Source organism: Phallusia mammillata, chromosome 2, assembly GCF_965637545.1.
Source record: "Phallusia mammillata chromosome 2, kaPhaMamm4.hap1.1, whole genome shotgun sequence".
NCBI classification, from domain to species: domain Eukaryota; kingdom Metazoa; phylum Chordata; class Ascidiacea; order Phlebobranchia; family Ascidiidae; genus Phallusia; species Phallusia mammillata.
Window position 1 is genome coordinate 25,173,513 of NC_137253.1, and position 19,966 is coordinate 25,193,478.

The 19,966-nt window shown below is 42.4% G+C and overlaps 2 protein-coding genes across 8 annotated transcripts; both read left to right on the top strand.

The window, feature by feature from the left end:
* Positions 1 to 436: 436 nt before the first annotated feature.
* On the top strand, positions 437 to 8,338 carry LOC145212256 (uncharacterized). 7 transcript variants are annotated; one of them, XR_013856663.1, is made up of 3 exons: positions 437 to 1,017; positions 1,509 to 7,935; positions 7,998 to 8,338. XR_013856663.1 is itself a non-coding variant. In XM_080080313.1 (3 exons), exon 3 carries the CDS (start codon positions 1,519 to 1,521, stop codon positions 7,393 to 7,395), a length of 5,877 nt encoding a protein of 1,958 aa, XP_079936439.1. In that variant the 5' UTR covers positions 437 to 886; positions 949 to 1,017; positions 1,509 to 1,518; the 3' UTR covers positions 7,396 to 7,947. The 7 variants fall into 7 exon arrangements, 3 of the variants coding, with proteins under 3 accessions (XP_079936439.1, XP_079936438.1, XP_079936440.1); XR_013856664.1 differs by having other exon boundaries at positions 1,509 to 7,708; XR_013856662.1 differs by lacking the exon at positions 7,998 to 8,338 and having other exon boundaries at positions 1,509 to 7,708; positions 7,874 to 7,947.
* Positions 8,339 to 14,343: 6,005 nt separating this feature from the next.
* LOC145214159 (uncharacterized) lies at positions 14,344 to 19,390 on the top strand. The gene is made up of 7 exons (XM_080082632.1): positions 14,344 to 14,548; positions 16,151 to 16,216; positions 16,627 to 16,718; positions 17,238 to 17,303; positions 17,644 to 17,773; positions 17,848 to 17,960; positions 18,026 to 19,390. The coding sequence occupies exons 1-7, from the start codon at positions 14,395 to 14,397 to the stop codon at positions 19,196 to 19,198; spliced, it is 1,794 nt and encodes a 597-aa protein (XP_079938758.1). The 5' UTR covers positions 14,344 to 14,394; the 3' UTR covers positions 19,199 to 19,390.
* The last annotated feature ends 576 nt before the right edge of the window (positions 19,391 to 19,966 follow it).

The following is a 19,966-nucleotide window of genomic DNA, read 5'->3' on the forward strand; positions in this document are numbered from 1 at the left end:
TCACGAATCGTCGCGCAGTCGAATCCCTGACATTGACGACAATTATTCAAAAGATGACCTAGTGGTTATTGAAAAGGAAAACGCCAGCAAGGTAAAAAAAACTGAGTGAATATTTTTGCACTACAAAAGTCCCCACAATTTGGCGACACTTTAAAAACAATCCTACTTACTCTTGGTCCCCCAGTAAAATTTTCGTTCTTTCATCAGAATGCACATCTATGCTTATGTTAAATGTGCCATTTCATACAAGATCACTTAAGCGTAAAAGCTGCGTTCAAATTGTTGAAATAATGTTTTTTTAAAAGTTTTAAAACCAAAAACCAAGTATTCCGAGTATTTTTGTCAAATCATTTAAAGTAAAAGTATGCTAACTGTACTTGTTTGCAGCCAAAGGAAATCCATCATTATTATCACTACAAGATAGATCAACCTAAATGTTACATCTTATTTGCCAGTAATTGCAGATTTCTATTGATTCCCGCATTTCCTCAGTACAACTTGTGTTGTAATCTATGGCGTTGTGTGACGTAATAATCGGCTGCCAGTTTTGTGTGATAACGCAACGTGGTTCAGTTCTTTTTGTTGCTGACTTCCGTGGAGCACGGTGCTGCGTCGGTTGAATTAGAAAAGGCTATTTATTGTCGTGTTGACGATTATTGGTGAGTCACTTTGTACATATGTGTTTAATGACCCCAAAATGTGAATTATTGTAATGAATGCGAACTTAACCGCAATGACTTGATATGTCATTCGCTTTGTAATATTTGTACTGTACGTGTAATTGGGTTTAGACAAGGTGCTTAAGTTGCATTTTGTTTACGCAGTATTTCTGTTTTATCTTCACGTGAAGCGTGACTTATTCTGAACTGTCACCCAACATAGCTTGGTAAGAACTGTGTGTGACGTCATAAAGGCGCAGTGTGGTGATATATGTAATTGAATGTTTAGGTGTGTACCAGTAATTGATGCGAGTTGAATACCCGTGCTATTTACTCTCTCCGGTTACCACAACAGTTGGTAAGATTTGTGCTATATTTCTGCATTTAAAGCGCAGTGTGTTAATGTCATGCTTTGTGCAGAAACCGATTCCGATACGTTTCCTAACGTTTCCTATACGTTTCCTATTCGTTTTCATCGTCCTACATTCAAAGAATTCGCCTAATAAGATCAGCAAAACATCTATCTGTGTGGACTGGTTGTTGGAGGCTATTAGGAATCGCGTTTCAATTCTCTCCTCGTGTGACGTTCCGCGCTATAACCGGGGCGCGTTCACGGGACGTTACATGAAAGTTTCAACTGTTTGTTGAAGACAATTGCAGTTGAAATCAAGTTTCAACTGCTTCTTAAAATAAGTTTCAACTGTTAGTTGAACAGAACAATACAGTTGAAATCAAGTTTCAACTGGGTGTTGAACACAATCTGCAGTTGAAATCAAGTTTCAACTGCTTTTTGAAATAAGCTTCAACTGTGTGTTGAAGACAAGTTTAACCGTTTGTTAAATATTTAAGCGGTTCAAAGATGAGTCAATCAAACGTCACGACTCCTGATGCGGTCGCTGATTGTCGTCGACGTCTCAGTGAACAGTACCTAGTCGCCGAGTACTTGATGAAGGACCACCACAACAAGCAGATGCTCGAGACGGTATTGGTTGCGCTTGAACATCTTTTTGTCGATGCTGTTGCTGCCTACGAGGCGCATCCTGATCTTGCCGAAGAACTAGCAAGCGTGAGAAAAAACAAGACCGAATTCGATGACCGTGTTTCTCACTGGGTTCGTGACGTAAATTCTTTATCTAGCAATGTTTTACCTATTAACATAGCTAGTCCGAGTGGAAGCGGTGATAAGAGTCCAAAGGACAACGACTCGTTCTGCGGACGAAGTAGGCGCTCGAGTTCTTCGACTAACAGTAGAACTAGAGTTAAAGTAACGACACAGCTCGCGCGTCTTGCTATTCAACAGACTGCGCAGAAGCAGGAGCTGGTCAGGCAAACGGAAATACTACGCGCAGAAGAAGACAGACGACGGGCCGAAGAAGAAATCCGTCGTGCTGAAGAAGAACGGCGCCAAAGAGATAAAATAGAAATGTTGGAACTGCAGCATCAGCTACAAGCCGCAGAGATTGAAGAGAAGGTTTGGGACGAGATGTCAGGAAACACGGAGTACGTGACGGTGAAGGAAGGTTCTGGTGAATCGACCACGCCTCCCCTGGAGGAGCCGATCGGGGATCAACGTCGCGTGTTGTTCACGTCACCGCCTGTCACGTCGCAGAGAAGCCCTCCTGACCAGCGGTATGTGGTTGACTATGTTGCTCCGTCAGATCCCCTGTCCCAATATGCGCCTAAATTTAAATCTTCGGTTGATGAGAAAGGTTCTTTCACCGCAACAAACCCAATTGTAAATAATTCTTGTATATATGGTTCAGTCAAGCCAACTGGCGTACATGACAATGAGATTGCATCGCTTGTGAAGCACATAAACAGACCAAAGCCTAAAGTTCTCGTTTTTGACGGCAATCCAATGGACTATTGGAAGTTTGTCCGCAATTTTGATTCTCGTATCGACGACAAGGTCGATGACGACGGTGCCAAATTGTCATATTTGGCGCAGCATTGTGATGGCAAAGCCCGTAAATTGATTGAACACTGCTTTAGACTAAAGGTAAACGGGTACCAACAAGCGAGACAGTTACTGTACGACCACTTTGGCAAGTCACACATAATCGCTCATGCATGTGTGAGGTGTGTTGTCAACGGTCCAGAATTGCGACCGAACGATGCTGCTGGTTTAAGCGAGTTTGCGCAGTCGCTGCGCGATTGTTTACTTACACTTTCAGACATTGACGAGCATTCCGAGATGAATAATTACCCTACGTTGATTGCTGTTGTGAATCGTCTACCGTTTAAGATGCAGGAGGCTTGGAAACGGCGTGTTGAGAAAATCCTCAGAGATACTGGCCGTGAACCTTTGTTTGAGCATCTTGTCGACTTTGTGGAAACTGAGGATCGGATTGCAAATTCGTTGTTCAGCCGCATGCTCGATGAGCATCGCAACGAAGCTAAGAAGGCGAAAGGTAAAAGTAGTCATGTAAAGGCTTCCAGTCATGTCGTTGTAAGCGAACAAGAATCTAGGCCGAAGGTTCGTGCCGGACCTTCCCATTTTCCCACTACCCCGTTGTGCCAGTGCTGTTCGGGAAACCACGTGCTTGCTAAGTGCGAGGAATTTAAATCCCTTCCTTACCGCGATCGTCTGCGCGTCACCCGGCGCCGTAGACTCTGTGATAATTGTTTCAGATTTGGGCACTTTGCCACTAAGTGCAACAGCCCCAAAGCGTGTACCGTGAGGGACTGCAATGAAGCCCATCACACCTTGTTGCATCCGCCAGAGAAGAGAGAGGACGAGTCTCCTGTCAAAGGACCTGCGCTGGAACGGACAGTTTGTTCGGTTGTGTCGGCGATTGGAAAGGACTGTCATGCTTCCTCTGGTAGACAGAGCGTCAACTTGATGATGGTTGCGGTCAAAGTCCGTGCTAACGGTAGGGCTGTTAATACATACGCTCTTTTAGATACTGGCTCGGGCATTACCTTGTGCGACAAGAAACTGGCAGATAAGCTTGGGCTGCAAGGTGAACCTAGCAACGTGACGCTTAAAACGATCAACGGGGACAGTCGCAGGCGCAAGGGCAAAAGAGTAAATTTATCTGTTGCTTCGCTCGATGGCTCCACAACTGTGGAACTTCCCGAGGTGTTCGCTGTTGATTGTCTGCCTATTGCCGCCAACAAGTTTCCGAGAAACGCGGAATTGGATGCGCTGCCACATATCAGAGACCTGTCATTCCCACAGGTAGATTGCAGTGAAGCTTTGTTGCTCATCGGGCTGGACGTTCCGGAGGCCTTTCTCGTGCAAGAGGTACGAAAGGGAAAACCGAAGCAACCTGTTGCATTTAGAGTTCCACTTGGATGGGCATTGGCAGGACCTGTCTCTAGCAAGTCAACCGATTTGTTTTCCGTCAACTTTACTCAAGTTGCCGATGATTCGCTGCAAGGGAAGTTAGAGCGAATGTGGAAGACCGACTTTCAAGACACCAACCCCGACGCGATGCCTATGTCGCGTGAAGACAGGTTCGTCTTGGATAAAATGAAAACCAGTGTGCAATTTAAGCAAGGTCATTACGAGTTGCCGTTGCCATGGCGCCCGAACGCACAACCGCTTCGGTGCAACCGGGACATGGCGCTAAATCGTTTGGGTTCTTTGGAACGTCGCATGAGACGCGACGCCGTGCTACGCGATGCGTATACCAAGACGGTGCAGGGTTACATAGCTAAAGGCTATGCCGAAGAAGTTCCAGATGAGGAACAGTCAGCAGAGGTAGTATGGTACCTGCCGCATCACCCTGTTACAAATCCACACAAGCCCGGAAAGGTGCGGGTAGTTTTTGACTGTGCTGCCAAATACCGCGACCAGTCGTTGAATGATGCTCTACTCCAGGGTCCGGATCTGACCAATTCCTTAGTAGGAGTTCTTTCAAGGTTTCGGATGGAAAAGGTAGCTCTCGTGGCCGACGTGGAGGCCATGTTTCATCAGATACGTGTGAAGACGACAGATTGCGATGCACTTCGGTTCTTGTGGTGGCCTGATGGCGATGTGTCGAAAAGGCCCACCGCGCACAGGATGCTTGTTCATTTGTTTGGAGCAACGTCTTCACCTTCCTGTGCGAGTTTTTGTCTTAAACAAGCCGCTGATGATTTGCGAAGCGAATTTCCTAATGAAGTCGTCGAGACTGTAGAAAATAACTTTTACGTTGACGACTGTTTAAAATCCGTGTCGACTGAAGCAGAAGCAGTTCAGTTGGTCAAAGGGATCTGTGCACTTCTTAAGAAGAAGGGATTTCGGCTAACCAAGTGGCTTAGCAACAGCGAGCGAGTTCTCGCGTCCATTGATGAAGAGGAACGGGCTAAATCGGTGAAGGAGCTGGACGTGGATGGTTCCTCCTGCGAGAGGGTACTTGGTGTTCGATGGAACGTTTCGTCGGACGAGTTCGGTTTCAATGTCGATGTAAAGCAGCCTACAGCCTACACCAGAAGGACAATCCTGTCGGTGGTAAGTTCCTTATACGATCCTCTTGGCTTTGCAGCGCCTGTGATCGTGGTGGCCAAGACTATGCAAAGAGATCTCTGCAGAAAGCAGCTGGGATGGGATGACGTTCTTTCCGATGAAGACTCCGAATCGTGGGCAAAATGGTTGCAGCAACTACCGCGGTTAGGAGACGTCGTTCTACCAAGATGCGTGAAGCCCCACGATTTTGGTAAGGTGCGAAAAACGGAATTGCACCATTTTGCAGATGCGTCATCTACAGCTTACGGTGCGGTGACCTATCTGAGGCTGGTAGACGAGCGAGGACGCATTCACTGCTCGTTTGTAATAGGCAAGGCACGCGTTGCACCCCTGAAGACATGTTCGATTCCCCGCTTGGAGTTGACGGCGGCCGTTGTTGCAGCGAAGTTGGATCAACTTGTAAGAAAGGAGCTGCAACTGGACGAATGCCAATCCGTGTTCTGGACGGATTCGACTGCGGTTCTTCAAAGTATTCGCAACTGCAATAAGCGCTTTCCAGTGTTTGTTGCAAATCGCTTGGCCAAAATCGAGGATGTTTCCCGGCCTAGTCAATGGAGACACGTCAGCACCAAGGTAAATCCAGCGGACGAGGCGTCTCGTGGACTCAGTGTGAATAAATTCCTCAGGTCCAGCCGATGGCTTACTGGACCCCAGTTTCTTTGGGAGCAAGAAGATACATGGCCTTCCTGCCCAGACTTGTCGTCATTACCAATCGAATTTCTTTTGGTAAAGAAAGAAACTCAAACCGTTTGTCTGGTCGCCAGCGAATCCGCTACGGATCGACTCATTGCCAGATACTCATCACTCAATCGGCTGAAAAGGGCTGTAAGCTGGTTTCTCAGACTCAAATCGATGTTGATGTCAAGGAGGTTTCCTGCCAAGTATAAAGTACCTACTGGGCAACTGACCGTTGTTGAACTCAAGGCTGCCGAGCTGGAGATCGTTAAGTATGTACAAAAACGAAGTTTTCCGAACGTTATCGCTGCGATGTTGAAGGCCAAAGGAGAAGACATTCGTTTTCCAAAGAAAAAGAGGGCTCTTGGAAAGCTTAACCCAATTCTTGTCAATGGAGTTATGAGAGTTGGTGGAAGGCTCGAGCGTGCATGTGTCGAGTTTGATGTGAAGCATCCGATGATTCTTCCATACGACCATCGATTTACAGACCTGGTGATTATGCAGCAGCATGACGAGGTTGGCCATTCTGGAATGGGACACACATGGTCGTCTCTCAGGCAACGCTACTGGATCATCAAAGGAGGGGTAGCGGTTCGTCGTGTTCTCGGCAAGTGTGTTTCCTGTCGACGAAGAAATGGCTCTCTGGGCAAACAGATGATGGCAGACCTTCCTGCTGCGAGACTGCAGGCCAATAAGCCGCCGTTCTCAGTGGTCGGTGTCGACTACTTTGGACCTTTCCTTGTGAAGCAAGGACGAAGTGAGGTAAAGAGGTACGGGTGCATCTTTAGCTGTTTCTCCACCAGGGCCGCGCACATCGAGATAGCGCATTCACTGTCTACGGACTCCTTTATCGGAGCTCTCCGACGTTTCATCGGTCGTCGAGGACGACCAGACCAGATCTACAGCGACAACGGCACAAACTTCGTTGGAGCTGAGCGCATCCTGCGCGAAGAGCTGAACAGGTGGAATCAAAGGCAGATCTACAAATATCTGCAACAACGTGATATTGCGTGGAGCTTCAATCCTCCCACTGCCAGCCACATGGGTGGGGTTTGGGAGCGAATGATACGCTCTGTGCGCAAAATTCTCAACGCTCTGCTTTCGGAGCAGACATTGTCCGATGAGAAATTGATGACGCTGATGGTGGAGGTCGAGGCCATCCTGAACTCTCGTCCCTTGGTTCCGGTGACGTTCGATTCGAAGGATGAGGAGCCCCTTACACCAAATCACCTACTGCTGCAACGTGCAGCGCCGAATATGTCCCCTGGACTGTTTACGGGGAAGGACTGTTTCCATCGTAACCGTTGGCGCCAAGTACAATACTTGGCCGACCAATTTTGGCGGCGATGGTCGCGCGAGTACCTGCCGACGCTAATGCCCAGATCGAAGTGGGCAAATGGACATTCTAATTTCACGGTCGGCGACATTGTGCTTGTAGCGGATGATAATCAGCCTAGGAGCAAATGGCTTCTGGGTCGCGTGACCGATGTGCTTCCTGATCGGAAGGGAGTAGTGCGTCAGGTGATCGTCAAGACTCACACTGGAGCACTCAGACGCCCAATTGCAAAATTGTGCTTGCTATGCCGCGACGACGCGATGCGTGATTAGTTGTGTGTTTATTGTGTTCGCAATTACTGCCGATGTTTGTGTGTTGTGTTGTAAATGTACTCCTTGGATTCGTACATTGTGGGGGGGTATGTTACATCTTATTTGCCAGTAATTGCAGATTTCTATTGATTCCCGCATTTCCTCAGTACAACTTGTGTTGTAATCTATGGCGTTGTGTGACGTAATAATCGGCTGCCAGTTTTGTGTGATAACGCAACGTGGTTCAGTTCTTTTTGTTGCTGACTTCCGTGGAGCACGGTGCTGCGTCGGTTGAATTAGAAAAGGCTATTTATTGTCGTGTTGACGATTATTGGTGAGTCACTTTGTACATATGTGTTTAATGACCCCAAAATGTGAATTATTGTAATGAATGCGAACTTAACCGCAATGACTTGATATGTCATTCGCTTTGTAATATTTGTACTGTACGTGTAATTGGGTTTAGACAAGGTGCTTAAGTTGCATTTTGTTTACGCAGTATTTCTGTTTTATCTTCACGTGAAGCGTGACTTATTCTGAACTGTCACCCAACATAGCTTGGTAAGAACTGTGTGTGACGTCATAAAGGCGCAGTGTGGTGATATATGTAATTGAATGTTTAGGTGTGTACCAGTAATTGATGCGAGTTGAATACCCGTGCTATTTACTCTCTCCGGTTACCACAACAGTTGGTAAGATTTGTGCTATATTTCTGCATTTAAAGCGCAGTGTGTTAATGTCATGCTTTGTGCAGAAACCGATTCCGATACGTTTCCTAACGTTTCCTATACGTTTCCTATTCGTTTTCATCGTCCTACATTCAAAGAATTCGCCTAATAAGATCAGCAAAACATCTATCTGTGTGGACTGGTTGTTGGAGGCTATTAGGAATCGCGTTTCAATTCTCTCCTCGTGTGACGTTCCGCGCTATAACCGGGGCGCGTTCACGGGACGTTACACTAAAGATTCAGCACAAAAAGTGCTTGAGAAAGAACATGTGCAATATGAACAAATACAAAGAAAACGGCAACAGACACCATCAGCGCCGCCGCTTCCCAGCAGCGATTTAACCAACCTTAAGCACTCTGCAAATCCTACCTTTAATCTTGGCAGTGAAAAAGACTCGAGTGATGAGGAGGTTTTTGTACCCAACAAACCCCAAGCGGTAAGCAAAATTTGCGTTTTAAACGCCGAAAATGATTTTAAACTGTTTTGATGAGTAGAAAGCATTGACATGACAACTTTACTTGCATCCACTTTAGGTACAGTATGTTGTACTCGATAAACTACTATTGAAAATATTACCTAAAACAGTTAAATTTGGTAAAAATCAGTTTACAACTCCTTTGCGCTTGTGTTTAAAAACTGACTTGCTCAGTCTAAACTAGTTGTTCTCAACCTGGGGTTAGGGGATCCGTGGAGGCAAACATTCTTAATACCATCAACCAACAGTACAATATTTGTAAGTTTTCAAACCGTTTTTGCAATCCTGCATACTCGTGCTAACTGTTTATCAAACCTTTGGATCAAGAAAAGTTGCTTTTTGTGTGATTATCATCTTAATTGTGACATCACAACACACATTAACAATAAAACTTGTAGTGCTTTGTTTCGTATGTACACCAGAAAATTTATTTTTTTGTTGCACTGACTGGTACAGTACAGAACTTTCTTGAGATTTAAGGACTGTAAAGGTTGATTAAAATTCTGCCAAAAGTATAACGTATAGTCCGCGGACATATAAAATTTATAAAAGAGGTCCATGACTACAAAAAGGTTGGCAACCACTGGTCTAAACCCTGGCAAAAGTTTGTCGGAGACATGTTTCCCCAATGCGGCGTGCAAACAACCATAAGAGGTCGCGAGTTTTTGTGCTTCGACAAGAATTCGGTGTTTGTCAAATTAAAATATTTATGCGGTTTGTTTTGAGTTTCTGCGGAAAGTTTTAGGGCAAACCAGGGAACTTTAAAGAAGTCTGTATTGTCATCATTTGCAGTTTTTTTTGTCACTATTTTAACCTGTACGAAAACGTTTTCATGATAATTTGCACAAACGTAATCTAAACAACTTCGATTTGCAACATTTCCAGATACACAAAAACTGTAGGTTGTAACTGAGCAACGTTACCTATTTTGCAAAACATTAACAAAACATGATGAGACCTTATAGGTCGAAACAGTGTGCACTGTCTGCAGCTTATTAACAAAACATTTTTTAAGCTAAAGAAATTCAAAACTGGGGAGGAAACATTAATGGCGACTGCGACTTCACTTTCCGAAGACATTGTAAATTCGAAATTACAACAAGAAAACGCTCCAAACAAGCAACGTGTTTCGAAAACTCACGAATCTTCTATAAATCAAAGCCATACCTTTGTCAACAACTATTCAAAAGATGACCTATTGGTTATTGAAATGAAAAACACCAGTGAGGTACCATAAAAACCTAATGAATCTTATTGCACTACAAAATGTCCCACAACTTGGTCCCACTTTAATAACAATCCTATAATCACTCTCGGTCCCCGCAGTGGAATTTTCGTGCTTTGGTCTTATGTCCAATGAGCAATTTGATACTAGATCACTTATTAGGCGTAGCAGCTGAGTCCAAATTGTTGAAATACTTTATAAAACAAAAACAACCAAGTATTTCCGCCTTTTTTGATATATCATCTGAAAAATAAAACAATACCAACCATAAAAATATCATTTTTACAAGTAACTGATGATCTGAACTTGTTCGCAGTCAAAGGAAATCCATCATTATTATCACTACAAGACAGATCAACCTAAAGATGCAGCACAAAAAGTGCTTAAGAAAGAACATGTGCAATATGAACAAAAACAAGGGCAACAGATATCCTCAGCGTTGCCGCTTCCCAGCAGCGATTTTACCAACCTTAAGCACTCTGCAAATCCTACCTTAAACCTGAACGTCAAAACAGACTCTTGCAATGAGGTGGATTTTATACACAACAAATCCCAAGTGGTAAGCAAAACAAGCATTTTAAAATGAAAAGAGATTTAACCTGTTGTGATGAGTAGCATTGACATGACAGCATTACCTAATTTGCACTTTGGAAGTCTTAAATAACTTTGGTTTCAGAACGTCGTACTCGAAAAAGTACGGTCGAAAATGTTAAAAACATTTGAACTTCCAAAAATGTAAGAACAGTTATTACCTCGTTTGTGCGAAACGGTGACGACATTTTTAAGTCCTAATTTACTTTAATTGCAGGCCTATAACCAGCAACAGAAACAAAACTCTTTTGTTTCAGAAAATCTTATAAACATTTAGTCGTTCAAATCTTGTTCACAAATTGATATTTTGACGCGCTTTTCTCATTTTGAAACCAGGATTTATTTGCCATTACTCGTTTTTGATAGCCTACCTTGACACAGCGAAAATCTTAACAATAAAATTTTCTGTACAGCTAAAATACGGCTGGGCGGAGGTCAACAAAGAGAAGAGCAACTCGGGAAAATTGCTTAACGAGCGGGATCAACTGCAAATAAACCACGAGAGTTTTACGAAAACGAGCCACGAGAAAAGCTTAAGGGACACCTTACCCACAAACAGAGCTTTTGTGCAAGAGGAGAGTGAAAATTGCCAAGCTAAACAAAAAGCAACAAATTTGTCGTCTAAACAAGAAACCGGCTCGGGATTGTCAGAGGTATATGTCAGCACAAGCAAACAAAAACATCGACATGATAGAGATGTGGTAACAGCTGAGGTTGAGGTTCAAACTGATCCGTTGATGAGCGAATACTTACAATCATCCAGCGAATTACCCAATAATGTCGTTAGCGAACAGAAAAGTAATTTAATTATAGACGAGGACAACAAGAAGGAACAAGAAACTGTTCAAATTGTAAAGGAAGTTGAATTTAAAGACTTGGCCGCTTTATCCACCCACCAAGTTCCGAGTGGATCCGCTAAACCAGATAAGGAGAGTAAAGTCGTCAAGCATTTTAGGAAACGCGATAAAATTTTCTTCACATCGGCATGGGGAAAGCTGGTCAAACTTCTCGATCTTTTTAAATCTGGACTCGTATCAGAAGACACTGTTAAGAAACTAGAAAACGGCGAAGTGGAAGAACACAAAGTAGCCATTGATCTTGTTCAGTACCTGAAAGGCGAAGAGCCGATTGGCGGACTTCTGCTGGACAATGGCGACGTGATGTCACTTTTCGAAGCAAGCAACAAAGGCATCATTCGACGTGGTACTGCTGTGAGTCTTTTGGAGGCACAGGCTGCTACCGGGAGCATTATTAACCCCAAAAACGGTGACAAGATGAATGTAACTGAAGCCACACGGTGCAATTTAATCGGTGGACCGTTCGAATCAGTTCTAATTCGTGCCGAACGAGCGGTTTTGGGATTCAGAACGCAGTTTAGTGATAAGCCGTTTTCGCTTTTTGAAGCCATGCAACGGGGTTTGGTGGCAGAAAGCCGCGGAGTTCGACTTCTTGAGGCACAAATAGCAACTGGCGGAATTATCGATCCCCACGCCAACCATCGACTGCCGGTAGATGTCGCCTTTGAGCGAGGTTTGTTAGACCGACGACTCCATGGTGTTCTTGAAGATCCCTCAGATGACACAAAAGGCTTCTACGACCCGAATACAAACGAGAACTTAACCTACTTGCAACTTATGCAGAGGTGTACATTTGCAACCGGCACAGGGTTAAGGCTTTTGCCTTTTAAGCAGAGGAAGGCTAGGAGGTAACTCTTCAGTTTGAACAAATGCATTTTTTGTGCTAAATTTACATCAACTCGTGGTCTTTTGTATGCTTTGTTTATGCTTTAAAACTAATATTGTTTTGTTTAACACATGTATACTCTCGCAACTACCACCAAATTTTGCTCCTTGTTCATTGCTCACATTTTAAAATTTACTGACTTGTAATACATGGTATAAATTGTCATTTTGTCGTCTAATGCGCTTTGGGTAATCAGTGTGCTAAGTTACAAACACGTATGCAGTGCATATGTTTGTGTCATCACAAATGTCGCTTATAATTGTTTGATAAAATTAGCTTTGCAACTACATTAAGTTTTACTCTCTTAAAAAATATTTATAATTAGATAATAAAAGCACTTGATAGTTTTTGAAATAATTATCAGATTTAAACAATCATTCGTTTAAGAACAGTCCTACAAGAAACAGTTTGAAATACCTGATAAAATACGAATAAAAACAACTTAAAACAAAGTCTACAATTCTCCTAACCAACAAAATTCAACATATAAAACAAAAAAATGTTTCAAATTTGTAAGTTTTTAGGTATATCGGGTATAGGCCTACACATTTACTTCTGTAACTTTCAGAAATGACTGGCAGCAATATCGTCCCGTTTAATTGACCAACAGCAGTTAGCCAGGACCACATTATTTAGACACGTCTCATTTTACTGATATCCTGTTGGAACCTTTCAGCTTAATTCTCATCATTTATATCCCTTACGTTTTAAGGGAAGTGTAGCTTTATACTTATTTTCGTACCGAATTTTTCAGATCGCTTAATAACTTAGTTATGTACTCTTTTCTAATAATTTCAGTCCCTTTCTACTGTTTTTGTTCATTACTGCAATATTCCAGTCAACATTAGGTAAGTGGAGCCCATTGCTTGCCCTAAACCCCTAAAGTCACATCGAAGTGTGCAAGATATGCACATTTGATACAAATCGTTTTTTTTTTTTCTTTTTAGTTGTGTTGTATGGATATTCACCAGTAAGGTAGCATAAAACATCTTGTTAATTCATGCAACACCTTATAGATGACCTAGCCACTATTAATTTTAGTTTTACCCCCTTGCTTTACGAGTCTGAAAATCACTCCATAAAACACGTATAGTTTAAAGTTACCACTAGCCTGCACCAACCATTTTTAGGCAGAGCATTAGCATAGAACACATATTCATGCTATGAAACTGACTGCACTGTAGGAAATTGATGTGTATAATGTAACAAAGCTTTAACAAACACATAAAAGCATGATTTTAATGTCATTGAATCAATATGGTCATAAATTTTGATTTTGTAAATAACTTAAAAAGTTGATCTGATTGAAGAAAACCGTAATGATTTTTGAAATCTGCACCCCAAAATTAGTCAATATCAGTTTTAACATTAAAGACACCAAAAATTGTGTTGGCCAGTGTAATGGGATAAGATGCGAAGTGAATGTTGGCTACAGAGTTTGATTTGGAAAACTTAAAACGTTTTGATATCAACTTAATCGGCTTGCGCTATAGCCTATATGCTTAAAGTAGATTTATGATTCTTGGGATGTTTTTAAATTTCCAGCATGCATTCTTATCGTGAAATCGTTGTAGAAGTTGGCCTGAAAGCTTTCGCAAACATTGTAAGTTGTAACCGCACAATAAAGGTGAATCACAATAGTTGCCCAAGGTAACAATGTTTGGTCTTGACTTGAAATGAAGCTTTTGAAGTTGGTACGATATTCAAGAAATGTCAACCGTAGTTCCTAAACACAATGCCAGGCTTTTACAGTTTACGTTCTTTAAAGTGGTCAGATTGTTTGTTTTCCGCACACGACTCGAAAGAAGTCCCTAAAAACACAAAAAACTAACAAGTGAAGAATGTTGGACAGTGCCATTTGGTAAAAATATTTGTCAAAATAAAGACCTAAATTAAAACCGAAACGGAATTAAAAAAGGGGGGTGTTTCATAAAATTGATTTTTGTTTCGGGGGATATTACAACTTGTACTGCGTTACGCCCTGATGAAACTGAACAGAGACAAACAACAACAAATTCCGGCAAAACATCTTGCCAGTGTGCCCACATACGCAGTGCTATCTTGGCGCCCCTGCTTCATTCTCGCCTCGTGAGCACTCAACCGTACAAAAGGCCATTATGACGTCGTGCGTGAAAGGAATGCGCCAGCGCCCAGCTCTTTCTCGAGGCCGAGCAAGTGAGCGACAGGATCGTCTCTTGAATCACAATTTGGTGCGTTGGTGCGGGGAGTGTGGCTCATTCGCACTTGAAGTTGGAAGATGTTGACGTTTATTGGTCTTCTGCTGTTTTTGGTAGGCGCTGCCGACGCCCAGTCTATCACCACTGCTGTTGTAGCAAGCGTATTCGGAACCCTGGGTGTTGTAATTGCAGTAGCCGTGATCTTCTTTTTAATCTACTATTACTGCTGCAAACGTAAGTACCCGTTGTTTCAACGCCCTAGCATTGTGTGAACAATGTGTTATTATGTTTTTTATGTTCCATTGGTTAAACTATCATGTAGACTATTTATTACTTTAATTGATACGTCTTACCGCTTAAAGAGTTTGCATTAGTTTTATACCGGGTTCATCTGAGTTCAAGTATGTATCGAAAATGATCGAGGCAGGGTTTTACACTCTTCTATTTAGGCCTGTCATTTTTTCTTTTGTTGAGTTTGTATGTAATATTTCAAGTTTGCCGTTATGAGATTGTGTCACTACAATTACGCTTTTTAGGTATGTCGTTACTCTTTCTATTTTCCCACTTTTTGCTAATATTCACGATTCTTGAATTACAGAAAACATAAGCAGCTCGGACCTTTTGTAACATGCCAATTTGTGATTGAATATATTTTTATTGAAGTTTGTGCGGTGTCAGTTTTTAGGTTATGCCTACATACGGGTTAAAAGATACTTTTTCCGCAAGAATAGGGATTGATATTATCTGTAAACTTTAAAGTGCAAGGGCAAAGCCACGCCTACTTTGAATGGATGTCTATTGGCTTTTTAGGCAGTTAGTTCATGCTGTTTCCTAAATCCTTTGTAACGGAACCAATTAGAGAAAAGCGGTTGGTCGCATGAATTGATCTACTGTGATTGCCTGATATCCGTTCCCATTAAACCAGAGCGCTACATCCATGCTTATTCGGATAAACAAGTTCATATATTGCTTGTATCTTGTAGACCGGCATCTGTAAAACATGAGCTTCGAAATATAATTTTACCGTTAATGATTCAAATTTATGAACACGTTTAGTCATCCTTATGAAATTGAGACATATAACTTATGTTTCACCTTTCAGCATCATCGATATCTTATTCAAATAGAATGGATACCGTTTAAAGAAAAAATAAATATATATGATTTAGCAACGTCCGTCGACAAATGTTAAAAACAAGCACCGTTTTTGTATGTGTCATAATACTCTGTTCTGCTCCATGTGTGAAGTTTAAAGGGTACGCAAATGTCAACTAGAAGCTTCACCCATCGTCAAAAGTGCTCAAGACGTGCGTAACGCCAACGCCCATAGGCACAAACCGGTTGTTTCGACGATCCCTTAAGGTTGAGGTCTAACTAACCATGACCGACCACAAACTCTCGTTGCCCGTTTTGCTTACCAACAAAACACTACAACTACAGTCTTGGTTAGCTTTAAATCTGCAGTTTATCGTTAGAAGCTGTTGAAATGTAATCTCAAATTTAAGTTAATATGAAATTAGCTCCAACAGGCATCTGTTAGATATTTTGGCTCCCCAATGTCTAAGTCAAAATCCGCTTTTCTGCCACGTCCGTAACTAATGCAACTTGTATGGGCCATATTTAGTAATAGTTCACGCTTTTACGCTATTTGCTATAGCAAACTTGGTACACAGTACAAGATACAATCCTCAACAGTTTGGATGATCATATGTTTATATTTAGTTTTTACACATCCGCCACAATCAACAAGTCAGCTGCGTCGATCCCAGGGGTTTTGGTGCCTCCTGCGTGAGCGTTTAAAACCTTGCCAATAACCCGGTCATGTTTGTGTTGTAGAGAGTAAACCTGACCCTGAACTTGGCGGATTTGACAATCCTCTCCTGAACCAGCCGCATTCGCAAGGTAATCAACATTCTGTTTTCTAAACCCATCTGACCCTCCCAATATATATTAAGTGTTCGCATACAAGATTCTGTTGGTAGTATAACTTGTTCAGTCTCATATACCGGACAATCGCTGTCAATATTTTAACACTTGCTAAAAGAAAGAGGAATGTGACCAGGAGTTTAATTCGTACGATCTTGGCTTTCATACAATTTATTGCGGTTTGTTCCCTTTCTTTGCAAGGGTGTGTTCACAAAACAAGTATTCTTTTTTTTGTCTTAAAAAGCGCCTATATGTACCACTAAATTTAGAAATCTAAACGCGAACCACTTTATGTACTACACTGTGCAAGCCGACGTTTAAAAAGCGTTCGGGAGTCTCCAAAATCCGAGCAATCTGCTTTGACATTTTCTGTACCCTTTGTTCAGGTTACGGGGCTGTACCCCAGCCTGAACCCGACAATAACACCCACACTTTGAAGGAGGTGGTCACAGACGGCGGAACACAACATCCCACACTTGTGAGTTGTATTGTTGTGATGCCCTGTTCTTCAGCTGTTGGATAACACTTTTTGGTTTTATTGGTTTAAAGGTCCCTAATACGCTCGTTACGTTTCTGTGCGTACGACAAAAATATCCAACTGTTATTTGGCGTATTGATTGTAATCATATTTGTTGCGTTGCATTGAAATGAGGTAAACAATGCGTTCATAAGCTGCAGACAGTGCACACTGTTTCGACTTATAAGGTCTCATCAGTGCAGCTGGTGACGAGAGATCGGCCGCATTGGCTAGTGTAGCCATTCAACGGCACTCCAGTTTGTTGGGAGCACAGGGTACAACCCCATGCATCACCTAGTCTGTGCGATGCCACAACTGGGCATACAGCACAGATGAAACTGGCTCACAATGGCCAAGCAACTGCTTGGGAACCACAGTGAAGTCGGCTCAGTGTCACAGTATCAATGTAAAAGCACTGATGAGACCTTATAGGTCGAAACAGTGTGCACTGTATGCTTTTACAATGCGTTCATGTTGTAGAATGGAAAAAGTCATGTTCCAGAAACAGTTGAAACTGAAGAAGATCCGCGCGATGGCAGCGAAGAGGTTTGTTGATGAAAGAAATATACTTTCACATTCATCTCACAAACACGATATCGCGTTAAAAAATTCCAAAACTCCTTCAATATGTCACGCTTCGAAAACAACTACAATAACTCCTTACATAAATCAATCATCAAATATAACTGTCAGATAAAATTAACTCCTGTGCCAAGTATTTATCTCTTTATGGTGTCAGTACCGTATGCTCGCCAGCCATGGAAAGCAGATAATAATTGTTCACCACTTAAAACTGTTCATTTTAAAAACAAAATTGATGTACGTTAGCATTGTTGGTAAATGCAATTACCAAATACTGTAAAATTTTAATTTCCGTTTTTGACAGATATTTACAGTTTTGCTCGACCAAAAAGACCCGCCTACCAACGGCTTTAACATTATGCCCGACGAAGACGGTGACGTGATCGTATCTGACGTACGCGAAACCGGTCCAGCTGGAAGCAAACTGAAACGAGGTAACTTTTGAATGTGATAGATGTTGGTCTGATGAAAATTTGGATTTGGGTTTGATGACCTTTACACCTCGCAGGTGACGTCATCGACAGCGTCACCGTGTTCTTCGACTCTATGAAGTATGAGGATGCCCTGGCAATACTAAGCAACGCTGCGCCATACAAAGTGGCCGTTACTGTTTCTAGAAAGGTATGCAAAGCTGCTGAGTTAACTATACGTGATAAGTGTATTTATGTTTACAACTATTGTTTTAGCCGAAAGAGGTGAAAAGTGACATAATGGATGGCCCTGATCATAACGCAACGAGTAAAGGTGTACTAGATCGGCGTGATCAAAAGGCTTACGAGGAGAAACTGAAAAGCGGAGACGATCAAGCTTCCATAGCGTCGTCAGTTTCCGAAGACGCGGTGACAGACTTAAACCTGCTAAAAGACCACACAGATGATTCGCAGACGTCAAAACCGAAGGATACCACTTCTGATGCTGGGAGCTACTTGGAAAGTATTGCCAGCCCTAGCCAAGAAATGGACAATGTAAAGCAGCCGGATCCAGAAAGACGAGTAGTTGAAGAGGACAACGTTAAAGAGGAGGTTGTGGAAGAAGTGACCGCCGTCCAATCGCCAGATGAATATCTTTACCCCGATCTCGACACACCAGCGGCGACACCAGCAAAGAAACGTGAAGAAATTGTGTTCACGTCGGGATGGAGGAAAGTGGTCAAGCTCTTGGATCTGTTCAAAACCGGACTGGTTACAGAGGACACTATGAAAAAACTTGAGTACGGAGAGGTTGAGGAAACGGAAGTAGCTCGCGAACTTAGTCAGTTTCTGAAGGGCGAGGAACCGATTGCTGGACTTATACTAGATAACGGCGATGTAATGTCACTTTTTGATGCTTGCAAGAAGGGTATTATCCGGCGTGGAACAGCTGTCAGTCTCCTGGAGGCACAAGCGGCGACTGGAAGTATTATCAACCCTCAAACTGGGGGCAAAATGACTGTTTCCGAGGCAACCCAGGAGAATTTGATTGATCGCCAATTTGAAGCACTTTTGATTCGCGCTGAAAAGGCCGTCCTGGGTTATAAGACCAAACTGAGCGACGAACCGTTGTCACTTTTCGAAGCTATGCAGCGCAACCTAGTGGTAGAAAGTCATGGCATTCGACTTTTGGAAGCACAAATAGCAACTGGCGGAATTATCGACCCCCACGCCAACCATCGACTACCGGTAGATGTCGCCTTTGAGCGTGGTCTGTTTGACCGACGACTCCATGGTGTGCTTGAAGATCCCTCAGATGATACGAAAGGCTTTTTCGACCCGAACACAAACGAGAACTTGACATATATGGAGCTCATGCAGCGTTGCACGATCGACAAAGACACCGGCTTAAGGCTTTTGCCATTCCAGAAGGGAGATTCGACAAATTAATTATGTGCCCGTATATGTTTTTGCCGTTTTTGTGTACAGTTTTGCCCTAATTGCAAAGTTATACGCTTTAACACCTAAACGCAACGTTCATTTTTTGTTACAAAGCCGTCTATTGTCATGTTTTGTTCGCTCTATTTAACAAGTTTATCGTTAACATTATCCAACAGATGTGCGCAGTAAACGTGCTGTGAACGTGGGAATTACACAAAATCTAAAAACAATTTGGTAATTTCATGGCCGTGGGCAAATCGGCAATGACTTTGTCAAAACTTTCGAGAACTCGATTTTTGAGGGTTGCAGAGAAATACAGGCTCGGTTTGTTATCAGCTTAAAGATCAGCACGATTTTAGGATATGCTGCGTAAAATAATGCTTGTTGATGTTAAAATTGCACCCCCCGGCAAGGTTGACACTTGACTTTATTTAAATTGCCGGTAACATAAGTCTTGGCCTTGGGCTGGTGAAAACCGTTTTCACGAACATTCGCATCGCTAAAATATGCATTGTTCAAATAAAAAACGGTTTGAGTGAAAATGCTGCAACAACGTTTTTGTTTTGATGGAATTGGGAAAGACAACGAAAGGACGTTTGCTGTTATTTTGTAACCGAGTTTTTAAACGTCGATTAAAATAAATTATATTTTAGTAAAATATTTGTAAAAATAATTGTAGAATAAATTAAGAACTTTAGAAAAAATATTTCAGCTGTTTTATTTGTTGCATAGAAATCATTAAATTAAATGTCATTTTTTTGCAGCGCGAATGACGTC

Coding starts and splice junctions, on each gene's coding strand:
- LOC145212256 (XM_080080313.1), top strand. CDS start 1,519: ATGAGTCAATCAAACGTCACGACTCCTGATGCGGTCGCTGATTGTCGT.
- LOC145214159 (XM_080082632.1), top strand. CDS start 14,395: ATGTTGACGTTTATTGGTCTTCTGCTGTTTTTGGTAGGCGCTGCCGAC. Junction 16,217..16,626: donor GAACCAGCCGCATTCGCAAG/GTAATCAACATT, acceptor CCCTTTGTTCAG/GTTACGGGGCTGTACCCCAG. Junction 17,961..18,025: donor CCGTTACTGTTTCTAGAAAG/GTATGCAAAGCT, acceptor CTATTGTTTTAG/CCGAAAGAGGTGAAAAGTGA.